Raw genomic sequence first — 12,470 nt, 5'->3', positions numbered from 1 at the left:
CCCTTCTCCTGCACACTGCTTGCCCTGGCCTTGGGGGTGTACAGAACCCATTTCTAGGCGTACTTTTACGTGACTTCACCTGCTACGGCAGCTGAACTAACCCACATTCTCTGCTGCCCTGAGTGCAGGCTAATTTTGCTTTCTAGCATGCTCCTCGTGTCTTATAACCATCACTCACAAGTCTGCAGCCTATACTGAGCCTTAACAAACTTAAAACTTTTGTAAATCAGCCACTGCAACATGCATTCACTGAACTGCTGGTTAGCAGCTGGGCTGCAGCTCTGCTGGTTAGCTTAGCTCCACGTCGGTGGTCCCTCGAGCTCCAGAGATGCTCTGGCTCCCTTCCACACATGAACATGATGCCTGAGTTGACTGTCTAGAGATGAAGGAATCTTGTTTAACTAGTGTTAATTGTGTATGAGGGTGTTACCGTCCCTGTTAGCTTCCCTTTGGTGCTTGCACCTCTGAGAAATCTCAAGTGAAATGCAGTAGGATTTGTAAACCCTAGGGAGAAGGTGGGTTGTTCTGTTGGTAGTGTGCTATTAATGCTCCAGATGCAGCATGAGCAGTCTCTTCTTGGAAATCTGGCACCTTGTTGTCTGCTGTGGCTGCCTCATCTGATAGTTCTCAACTCAAGAATGTAGGGTTTGGGGTTTGTTTTTTCTTTTTTATGATTTGTGGCCTTAGTAAGTATGAAAACATTCCAGGATATGCACTTTGATTTATTTGTGTTCTTGCTCAGGCCACACACACAGGTAAATAGCAGAGTAAAATTATTATTTTTTCTCCTTTTGTAGTGTAAGGGAATATCTTGTTCGTTTTGTCCTATCCACTGCTGTCTCCTGTGGATTCCATCTCATACCTTTTTTCTCCCTGTGAAAAAAAAAATACTGCAGTTATTCAGTCAAAGCTTCTGCTGTTCTGGAGGAACCAAGCAGTTGGTTTTGGAAACATGTAGATACACTCTATAAAATAAAGATGTAGCCTGAGCTCCTTTAATAGATGGAAACAAAAGCACTCATTAATACCAGCCAGTGATGCATCAGGGACAGGGGAATATTTCTTCATCTATAAAGGTGCTTGGGGCTGTTTTTAATCTAAATAGACTGCTTAATTTCAGCAAAGCTGCTCTGTGCCCTGTTGTTGAATGCTGGCCACTGCCAAAAGCACAGTGCCCTGGGAGCTGCTGAGCAGCATTTCAGAACAATGACCCAGTGTAGGGGTTTCAGTGGCTGAGCACCTGAACCATCCCCCTGGGAGGGCTGAGCGTCTGCAGCCTCCAACAATGCAAGCCTTCATCTGGGGCACAGCTCAGAGCAGTGCCTCCGAGCAAGAACCCTTAGTGAGAAGCTGGGAAGCTTGCTGGCTTTGAGAATTAACTTCTCTCCAGCTGAGCAGGGCATTGCAGGCTGATGCCTGGCCTCCCAGGCTGGTGGTGCCAGGGGGATGGGCTGCTGGAGCTCTGGAAAACGGCATAATCCTCTGTGGGAGCTGGGCTCTTCCAGCATTGCGACACAGCAGCCTCTTTTGTGGGGAGGCTAGAAACTTCTCCTGAGTTTATTCCCACGTCTTCGTGCTTCCATCACAGCAGCAGTAAACTTTCCCATGGCCATCCTGGTTTTGAGTGTGCCTGAGCACTTTATTCCTCCTCAACAGTGTCTCATGCAACAGCCCAAAGATCATAAATATTTGAGGCCAGAGTCTGACAGTAAATTATTTGGGGGCCGAAAGCCTTACTTAATTTTTTCTTGTGTTGCTGGCATTGTGTCATTGGCTTAGTATTAGCAGCAATAATTCAGCTGTGTTAACCAGATGCTGTAATTAAACAAGCTTTTGTTTCCTCAAACTGCTTGGAGTGCTGTTGCCGAGCAGTTCAAACACACATCTCCTCCAGGCCATCTCCTGCCCCTTGTCCTTCCTGCTTTCTTGTGGGCTCTTCACTGCTGATTTGCAGTCCAGGCAGCAAGACAGCTCTGAGCTCTCAAACTTAGCCATGCTGGAGCTGTGTGGGTGTGGACTCTGATGCCCAGCAGAAAAGCTCTTGTATTCTCTCTAAGCCAGTTTTTTGATACCAAATTACTTCCATTTAAGTCCTGAAGGGCTGTCATGACCCCTTCTCCCACACAGTCACATAACCTAACTGGAGGAGGGAGCCAGGATGAAGCTGGGGAGGCTGCCAGGGGTGCAGAGCTCCATTTGGGGCTGGCCCTGAGCAAGGCTGCTGGGGTGGATGTGGTGTCCCTCCCTGCCTGATGCCCTGGGAGACTGATCTTGTGCCGAATTACCCCGTGTTTAATGCCTGAGGCTGCATGTGTAACATCGGGTGTGAGGAAGAGTGTGTCTCACTGTGCTACGTCTTTCTAGGACTGCAGTCGGAGTTTTTCATTAACACGACCAAGGCTGGTCCAGGTACCCTCTCTGTTACAATTGAAGGGCCATCAAAGGTGAAAATGGACTGCCAGGAAACTCCAGAAGGTTACAAAGTCATGTACACACCCATGGCTCCAGGAAACTATTTAATTGGAGTTAAATATGGTGGACCTAACCACATAGTGGGCAGCCCTTTCAAGGCAAAGGTTACAGGTAAAAAGCTAACTAGTATTTACTCTGTGCCTGAAGTAGGTCATGTCATTCAGCCAAAAATCCTCCCGAGACAATGTGGTATTGTAGTCTAAATGCCCAAAACCATGAGAAGCAAAGCATTTCTCCCCATCACCTCCAAAGCCTAGATGAGAGGTCTCAGAAGCAGCTACAAAAGCAGTAGTCACAGAGCTTGGCAGCTTGACTCAGTGGTGGGCCATAAAACAGCTTTGTGGGGTAATATTAAGTCCTGATCTGGTGCTAGGGTCTTGCATGGGTCTCAGGGAAAAATATGACTTATTTACCCATTCCCCCCACCCTCAATCCTGAAACCTGCTCACCTGTAGCATGTGTTGCCTCTCTTGGTCTCATTTTGGTGCAGGTATCACCTAGCCAGAGGTCAGTAATGCCTGGGAGGCTCCTAGGTGAAGTCAGGAAGGCTAGTTTAGGAAGCTTGTTCTCTCTCCAGCACTGTGTTTAAGCACAGGCTGAAGCTCATCTCTACTCCTCCCCCTGAGCTTGTGAAACCCTCTTGTGGTGCCCATAGTGTGGTGATGTTCTCGGGAGAGGGTGGCAAGGACTGCGCTCCCCCAGGCTGGGACACGCTCTGCTTTCAAAATGGGTTATTGCAAAATTGCACCTGCTTTTCTGCCAACTCAAGCCGTTTTTGGCATTTGGTGATTGGAGCACAATTAACTCTTCTTAAGCAACCCGCTTTGCTTAATGAATCCTGAAGTTCCTGTGGTCCTTTAGCCACTTAAGGGCTCTGGGATGGGATTGTTGCCAGCAGTGCTGGAAGATGTCAGCTTAAAAACCCAAGTAGGAAATTGCTCCTCTCCAAAAATGCATTTTGGATGCAGAATGCATGCTAGTCATTAGGAGGGTTTTGAAACCTCCTTCTGAATGCCTTTCAGATGGGGCAAATCTGAATGTTAGAAACCTTTTCTGTTTCCAGGGCAGCGACTGGTTGGTCCAGGCAGTGCCAACGAAACCTCTTCCATCCTGGTAGAGTCAGTGACAAGGTCATCGACTGAAACTTGCTACAGCGCCATTCCCAAATCCACCTCGGATGCCAGCAAAGTGGTTTCCCGGGGAGCAGGACTCTCAAAGGCTTTTGTGGGTCAGAAAAGCTCCTTCTCTGTGGACTGCAGCAAAGCAGGTATGGATACAGGAACTAGATGGGTGTTCAGGATTGGTGGTTTAGCTGAGCAGTTTTTTTCTCTAAACCAACTTGAAAAGTTAAAATTCAGAACTTGAAGTAATGATCTGGTACTAAAGAAAAATGCTAAATACTGTACTGTGCTCACCCTGTCAGTCCTAATACAGAGTCCATAAAGTTCCTCTCCAGTGGCTTAGTTTGAGCCAGGTACACCTGAAAGAACCACAGGATTATGGCATGAGAACAAACAGGTTGCTGAACTTAAGCAACCCTTGTGGTGCATTGTAGCATGTAATGCACGGTGTTCCTGTTACCTTTTGATGCTCATCATCACCATCTGGGAGCTCTGTGGTGGGTGGATTACAGGCCAGCTGTGTCCACTGGCCCCTGCTATTAACTTCTGATGAAGTACTTGTAAAGCAATACCAGCTTGTTTTCACAGGCAGCATTGATGGCTCCAGTGCTCTACTTAGTGGTAACCTGTCAGGTCTGGCAAATAGCACAGATAAACCCTCACCTTTTATATTTTTTTATTAAAATAATAAAATCCATGTGTTACAGAGCCAATATATTATGGTAGAACCAGGCTGCCTTGTTTCAGCTCAGGGACACTAACAGTTGTGTGTTTTGCCACAGGTTCCAACATGCTCTTAGTTGGCGTCCACGGACCTACAATACCGTGTGAAGAGGTGTCCATCAAGCATTTGGGCAGCCATCAGTACAACGTCACTTATGTTGTCAAGGAAAGGGGGGACTATGTCCTGGCAGTGAAGTGGGGTGACGAGCACATTCCTGGGAGTCCCTTCCATGTCACCGTTCCGTAGGCACCGCGCTGCCGGGCGCTCTCTGCGTTCGCAGCTCACGTGCAGCGCTGTACTGGGTGCGGCCGTGTTGCAAAATGCAGCCTCTAGATACACACGGCTCACATTTCAATAGTCAGACATAAATTCTAACTGTTTTTCACAAGCATTTCACTTCTATCCTACTTACCAACCTAATGTCAATTTATTTAATATCTCCTCAAATTGTACCTTTGTAGTTCTGTCCGGGTCACTGTTAATGTTTGGAGAATCATGTGGATGACTAGACACTAATTTCCCTTGCGGATGTTAAAGACTTTAGATGTTAATTGAAAACTGGAATTTGTCTTTGTAATTGGGTATCTTAACTACTGATTTTATTTGACTGGAGACATTACATTTTAGTTATGGAATATGACTTGGGCTGTCCCCAGTTCAAATTCTTTTCTGTAAAGAAATGAGGTAAAACTGGTACTATAGTAGGTGCCTTTGTATACTTGATCAATTTTAACGTTTAACATTATAAAAAGCTATTATAAGTAGCTTTACCACTCAAATTTAAAATGTTTCTGAAAATGCTTTGCCAATGGTTTACATTTAGAAAAAGTTTATCTTTTATAGCAAACCAAAAGCAGATTGAAAATTACTTCCTGTAAGCTCTCAGCCTCTCTATGTTAACGCTTTGTAACTCTAGAGACAGATAGCTTTTTGGCCATAATGCTAGTAATGCGGTTTTTAATGAGCTTGGGATGCTGGTGATGTTTCTTCAACTTTACAGGTAACCCCCCCACACTCTTTTTGATATAAGAACAAACCCTGGGTTGGCTGGGTTAAGTAAAGCCCCTGAATTTACCAAGCCAGGCATGGCTGTCACCTGTGTGGCCCAGAGTCACTGCAGTCCAGAGCACCAAGGTGTGTTGAGAAGATGACCACTGGTTTCTCTGGAGGCTGCAGGCCAGGCCAATGTCTGAGATGAGGCAAAGGAGCCATCCTGGGAATGGGACCCACATCTGCAGTGGGACACAGGGTGGGTCTGTGAAGTTACCAGTAATAGCAATACCAATATTAGCAGTATCAATGAACAAACCCCTCTTTGGTGCAAGGTGTTTTATTGTATCTCAGTCCAAGGATATGCCTGAAGCAAACTCACCTCTCCTGAAACCCCCTTTGTGCTGCAACAGGCGTTGCTGCTGAGGGTTAGGGAGTGGAAACTTCCTTGTAACTTGTCTGTTTGTCCCGGATTACTCCATACTACTTCCCAGGTGCATATCTGAATTGCTGCCAGCTGCTGGGGCTTTAGTAAACTCTCCTGATGAGCTCAGACTCTGCAGTTTGGAGAAGGTAGGATTTGTTGAAAACCTGTTGATATGTCACTGTCCCTTGGGAGAAGTTCATGCTTATGGTTCTGTAATTACATGTGGATGTACTGCTCTCCAGCACAGTTATTGGCAAAAAAAGGAAGGTTGGGGTTTTTTTTTACTGTGCTTTTTTAGTGCCTTAATGTGAAATGCTCACTACATTGTAAACTAGAAAGTAAAAACAAAATAAACTGGAATAAAATGCAGGATTTGTAAAATTGTATCTTATAACTTATTAAATAGAAATGTTTGCTTCATTAAAATGTGCATGTTAAAAACAACATCTGATTCTTTTCATATGTAGTCAGTAAAGTTCAGACTGAAAGTACACCCCACAGCAGCTTCAGGCAGACCAAATAGCCTATGGGCTGTGCAGGTAGCCATGAAAACTTGGGCAGAACCTCAACAGCATTAACTTTTTTCCCCTGAAACCTTTCTTTTTCCTGAAAACAAATTGGCAGAAGTTTAAGCCATATGCAGATACACAGGGTGCAGTGGGCACAGTGTGGCTGGAGCATTACACAGCTGTGCTGGTTTGCCCTGTGCAGACCCAGGCACGGGGCAGTGCTGTGTCCCTGGAGCTGCTGTCTGGGCTGTAATTCCCTGAGATCCCTGGGCTTGTTTGCAGAAGGTGTCTCCCTGCACCTGGGGCCAGCACCTCCAGGCACAGCCATGGAAACCAGCAGATGTTTTCCCAAACACTCTCCTGCTGAAAGCCCCTGTGAAACCTGAGATGCAGTGGCTGCCAAGGACTTTCCTGCCCCAGACTTATCAGATTATTTCCTTTTTATAGTTAACTCATTAGCCTTGTGGTAGGTATGTCAGCGTGAGCCTCCTATTCAATGTTTTAAACAAAACAAGCCTGGATACAGCTGTTGGTGTGGGTAAACCTTGAGAGCATCTCACCTGCATAACTCCTGTGTCCCAGTCCACCCTGTGCTTGTCTGGCCTTCTCTTGCCTGTCTTGGTTTAGTGACACTGGCTGAAATTAGCAGGAGTTGTGTGTGAAGCTGGTGGACCCTGCTTGCTGCTGTGGCTGGGGTTACCTCCAGTGTAAGCTGAGCTCTGCTTCAAGTGACCAACTCTGCCTGGCCTGGGCACTGACAGCTGTGGAGTGGCCACAAAAATGACCTTACTAGGGACAGTAAGCACCCAGTGGTGGTGATGAGAAGAGCTTCTTGGCAGGATTGATTTTGGACAACAACATTCAGCTACCTCCAGCAGCTCTGCCAGCTGAGGAGTGGCTGTGTTGGGCACAGATCCGTGCTCTGGGGGCCGTTCTGCTCTGCTTTTGGCACCTTGACAAAGGTTTCTAAGTGCAGTGGCTACCCTGGCAGACTGGGGTGTTGTGTACGTGTTACTGGTGTCCCAGTGCCTCCTGCTGGGCACACTTGCAATGCTACAAGATACTCTTCCTTCACTATAGAGGTTCTTGCCTTTAGGTGTGGAAGTGCTTTTCTATCAATTTGGTTGACCTTAAACTCTTTTTCTTCTTTTTTTCTTCATTGTTAATATTTCCTCCTTTGTTTTTAGTCTCTCTCTTGGTGGTTTGCAGTAGCATTTGGCCACTTGGTACCTGTGAGTCCCACTTGGAACTTGATCCTTCTTTAATTGGCCTGAGCTGTCCTGTGGGCACTGCCCTGGATGTGGCAGTGCCCTGGTGGCCAGCTGGAGCCCTGCCTGCTGCTGCAGTGACCCAGGGCAGGGCACTGCCACATGGCACCCATGTGGCACCCGTGGCACATCTGGGAGGCTCACTGGCTGTTTTGGTGGGTGGTGGAAGGCAGGTCCCTGCAGCACAGCAGCTGCCATGGGATGGTGACTCCAGAGCATTCCAGGCCCTGCCTGCTGCTGGTGGGATGTGTTTGTACATCTCAGTGACCAATAGAAGGGGCTTTGGAGGTGATGTCCTGGAGCTCCTCACAACCCCTACACTCAGCCTGTCCTTCTCATCCTGCAGCTCAAGTCTGCCCTGCAGCCATCCCTGACCCAGGCTGTGCTTGTTCCTGCCGTACCCTGGCATCTCATGGTTGCCCACTGGCCCTCTCCTTTGCTTTGGGGAGCTGTTGGAGTTCCCTCTTCAGACCCCTCTGGCTGTCCATGGCCTTGGCTCTGTTTCTGATGGCCATCTCTGCAGCCAGCATGGCAATACCTCATGTACTGGGGTGTTGCATGCAAAACTGACAATTGCATTTTGCCTTGTGCAGCTATGAGTATCTCTAATAAATTAAATATATGCATTTAAATTATTTTAATAACTTTAACCTTTAAATATTTAATATTAAATTATTTAAACAATTCCATTTATTTAATAATTCAAATTATTTAATATTTACATAATTAATCTTTTAATCTTTATATAATTAATTCTTGAATCATTATATATATGTATATATGTGTGTATATATATATACACACATGTGTAAAGGTGTTCCAGTATACTTAATTTTTTTTGTCCATGTTGCTGCAGTGGTCAGTTTCCAGGCCTGAGCCTGTACAGAGCACTTTGTGTGTCCAAGCTGGATCTCCCTTCACCCCCAAAAAGCCCTGACCTGCTCTGATACCAGCTGGGTGCATGCACAATGTGAGTGCTAGGGCTGTTGCTTAGCAGGACTCTGGGTTTGGTAAGATTATGCAAGCCTTTTAATTACTTTTCCTTCTAATTGTCTGTTGAAAGTGAGATTGTGACATTTCTAATCCAGAAACTGTTTTTTTTCCTCTACTTACCTACAGCTTCTGCATTTATTTGTTTTAAATTTATTTGATTATTTTTTCTAACTAATTTTTCACTCCACATTGAATGAAATGTACTTGCAGTGCAGACAATGCACTTTTTTTCACCTGAAAAAGAAGGGAACAAACTAAGTATAAATCACATGGAAAAGCCTATCCAAAGTGGTTACAGACATTGCTTGACAGAAACTGGGAAGGAGTTGCATGAAACTTAATTCAGGGAATGGCACAATGCTTTTTGCACAGTGTTTTTTATTTGTTTGAGCAAAGACTTTCCAAACCATTTGTTATTATGACAGCTGGCTGTGCCATGCTCTCCCATGAGCCAAATGAAACTGGTTGCCCCATTGTCCTGTGCCAGGTCAGGGACAGCCCTGGCACACAAGGAATGGGGCCTTGCAAAGCTGCTGGCAGCATCCCCAGGTGTTTATCTGTGCTTTGTGCCAGCTTCTTTTTCTTACCTTTTTTCCTTATTTATTGCATCTCCTGTCCACATCCAGAGCAGCAGAAGGGGAGTATTTGGAATTTTGCTGCCAACAGCAGAACATGCACTGGAGCACCCAGCCTTGCTGGGACCAAACCCACTGGGGTACCTGAACAATTCAGCATCAAACTCCTCTAAACAAATGTTTGTTTTAAAAGTAATTTTTGCTTGTGTTACAGTAACAGAGATATTCCCATCCCAGGTGCCACATCTTCACAGCTCCATCCGAGCTGGAAAAACAGCAGAGAGAGTTGCAGCATTTTTTTCCTCCACAGCCTTCAGTAATGGTTAATATTCTCAGGTCCCTTTCACTGAAGGTTATCAAAACAGCCCTGCTGCCAGGCCCCCTTCTTGTGTGGGGCTGTTTCCCCAGGGCCTCCTGAGAAAAGGTTTTTAAATGGCTTTTCAGAATTTCTCAGACTTTCGGAGTTAATTTTCATAGTTGTGAATTTATATTGCATGCTTAGAAGAAATATTGTCACTAAATCAGGTTGGATTTATAGCTCCTGTCGCTGTTAATTTGACTGAGATTTAAAGCACATTTTTTAAATTACATGAATGAAAGGCTAGTATATATGATTTTAAAAAAAAATTAATAGGAAAATATGATCTAGCAGGACCTAGAGGTGTGTTTGACAGCTCTTTCCTGTGCTGAGCTCCCTTTCTGCAAGACTTTGGTACTGCAAATATTTACATCCCTGCTGAGTTGGAAGGCTGGGTCCTTTGGGCCCCATGGAGCAGCTGGCCTTGCCAGGGTGGATATTTCCTTCTGACAGTGATGTCCAGCTCGAGTGTTTTGTTTGGGGGGTGGGATTTTGCATCTGGCTTCCCCAAGAATGGCTGGGGTCAGGTTCTCCTTCCAACAGAGAGGCACAGAAAGCCTTCATATCTCAATGCCAGCATTTGCAGAGCTTTTCAGGGAAGGTTTTTTGTTACTTTGCCAATATGGAAATTAATTCTTATAAATCTGTCTTCTCTCTACCAGAAAATTGCCCCTGCAAACAGTGACAGCTGAGACTCTATATTTAAAATTACACACAAAGTATTTAACCTTGTTTTTCACACAGGCTGGAAAACAGCCTGCAGAGAAAGGGCACTTGTGTTTTTCTACCAGGTGAGAGTGCAGAGGTTGTGTCCCTGACCTGTCGGGATGATGGAGAGGAATGTGAGCTAAATCCAGCTCAGGGAGGTCAAGGTTGGATATTAGGGAAAGTTTTTTCACGCAGAGGGTGGATGAGCACAGGAAAAGGCTCCCCAGGCAAGTGATCACGGCCCCAAGCCTGTCAGAGTTCACAAACCTTTGGACAGTGTTCTCAGGCACGTGACGTGAATTTTGGGGTTGTTGTGTGCAGGGTCAGGAGTTGCATTCAATGATTTTTGTGGGTCAGGAGTATCAGCTTTCAACTCAGGATACTCTGTGATTCTGTGGTTGCAGAAACAGCCTCTGATCCAAATTGATTCCAGTTTCCCCTGGCACTGGAAAAGGGGTTGGTGGCACTGGGGCCAGAACAGGCTCACATCTTTCCCAAAACCAGGCACAAACCACCAAAGAGCAGGAGCACAGTCACTAGAAGACATCCCTGGGGTTGGACAGGCAGGAAAGGCCGTGGTCACTGTGGCCCAAGCTGGCTGTCCTTGTGCTCCTGGTGCGGGCATGGCAGGGACACCCCGGGGCCCCAGGGGTGGATGTGCCCAGGTCCTGGGAGCTGCTGCCACCTCGTGGGGCTCATCACAGCATCCTTCCTGGTTAAATAACTGTGGGCAATGAATAATCAGACCTCAAGCCAACAAAATGTTCCCTTTTTAATGCAGAATTCCTGTAGAAACACGGTGAGCCCATGGACTCCTTGGGCTCAGCCCTGGGCTGCCTGCAGCGAATGGAGATGTCTGTGTGCAGAGCCCGGGGTGATGCAGATCCTTGGGGAGGTGAAATTCCCTTTCCTTGCCGCGGCTGGGTTTGCTGGCCGTGCTGAAGGTCTGGGTGTGAATTCCGGGATCCCCGCGGGCTGGGCCGTGCAGCAATGCCACCAGAGGGGCCCCGGTAGTGTTCGTGTGTGCCCGGCTCCGCCGGGGGCCCTGCGGGACGGGAACCGCGTTACTCGGCACGGAGCTGGGGGAGCTGGCAGGGGCTTTTGCCATCCATAGCTGGAGGGGGGAAAGTGCTTTTTGAAACTGTTTTTCTTTGACTAGAGGCAGGAGAAAAGTGAGTGCTGCCCTCACGTCCTTGTCCCCATCTCCCAGGCTTGCTTGGCAGAGAAAAGCCCTGGCAGGACCACTGAGCCTGGGCTGCAGGGGGCTGAGAGAGGCTGCCCCAGAGAGCCACAGGAGCACTCGAGCCCCAGGAAGCTCCTGCTCCACTCGTGCTCCTGTTCCGTGGCAATGCTCGGTCAGGGAGGGGCCAGCTCCAGCCTGGGGCACGAGTGCTCCTCACAATCCCTGCAGAGGCTGAGGGAGCCTGGAACACCGAGCTGGAACCAGCTGCTGCCACCACACTGGGAGCCTCTGTCATTTTCCTGCCTTTGATTTTGCTGTCAGTGCCACCAGCACAACACAGCCCTTCTGGGGACTGCAGCTCAGCTGTTTGCTGCACATCTGTACTGCCAAACATCTGTACATGTGTAGATCTGGTCTGGGGCACAGTTTTATGAGGAGTAGCTGGGGCAGGTGGGGTTGTTTAGCCTAGAGCCAAGGAGGCTCAGGAGGGACCTTATCACTCTACAACACCTGACAGGAGAGTGTAGCCAGGTGGGGGATGGATGAGGAAACAGCCTCAGGATGCACCAGGGGAGGTTTAGGTTGGATATTAGGTACAGACCCTGAAAGAAGAGGCCAGATGGGTTCCTGTGTGGCTCTGTACCAGCTGTCCTGTGTCCTCATTGCTGCCAGTGGCTCAGAAGAGGCAAAAGGAGCTAGGCAGAGCTCTGGGCCAAAGGGACTCTCACCCTGTGGGCAGGCAGAGAGTGTCAGGGCTGTGGGGAGCAGCGCCAAGGCAGGAGGAGAACAGGAGCCCTCTGCAGGCGAAGGTGCAGATGGACAAACCCGTCCAGCAGAGATGATTGAGGCTGTAGAGAAGAGGCACTCCTGCTTTGGGCTGCTGCTGTGGGCTCCTGCGGGTTTCCCTGCCAAGAGGTTTACATCCCCAGGGCAGTAAAAACCTCCCTCGTGTGGGTTCTGTGGGGTGAGGAGCAGAGACACCTCCTGTAGGCTGGGGAGGGGTCTCTGCAGGGCAGTGGAGACCTTGGGTCTGTGGGAAGTGGGGATGCCTCCAGTACCAGGCGCTGGAGAAGGGCTTCCCAAGGACCCCAGCCTGAGGGATTGGGGGTTTTAGCCCTTTTAGTTCAGCTGAGCCCGCTCTG

General features: G+C 47.8%; 1 protein-coding gene across 3 annotated transcripts in view; it reads left to right on the top strand.

Annotated features, from left to right (window-relative positions):
• FLNB (filamin B) overlaps positions 1-6,159 on the top strand; it is a 70,709-nt gene extending 64,550 nt beyond the window's left edge. For 2 of the 3 annotated variants that reach the window (XM_054280838.1, XM_054280837.1), the window contains 3 exons: positions 2,365-2,583; positions 3,536-3,739; positions 4,376-6,159. In XM_054280838.1, coding sequence (XP_054136813.1) covers positions 2,365-2,583; positions 3,536-3,739; positions 4,376-4,563 — 611 coding nt within the window. In that variant the 3' untranslated portion in view covers positions 4,564-6,159. The remainder of the gene's footprint in view (positions 1-2,364; positions 2,584-3,535; positions 3,740-4,375) is intronic. The other variant, XM_054280839.1, reaches the window with a different exon arrangement.
• The last annotated feature ends 6,311 nt before the right edge of the window (positions 6,160-12,470 follow it).

This window comes from Melozone crissalis, unplaced genomic scaffold, assembly GCF_028551555.1.
Source record: "Melozone crissalis strain CALT ecotype California unplaced genomic scaffold, PUWL_Pcris_2 ptg000029l_1, whole genome shotgun sequence".
NCBI lineage: Eukaryota > Metazoa > Chordata > Aves > Passeriformes > Passerellidae > Melozone > Melozone crissalis.
Note: the sequence above shows the minus strand (reverse complement) of the source record. Positions and strands in the feature narration are given on the sequence as shown.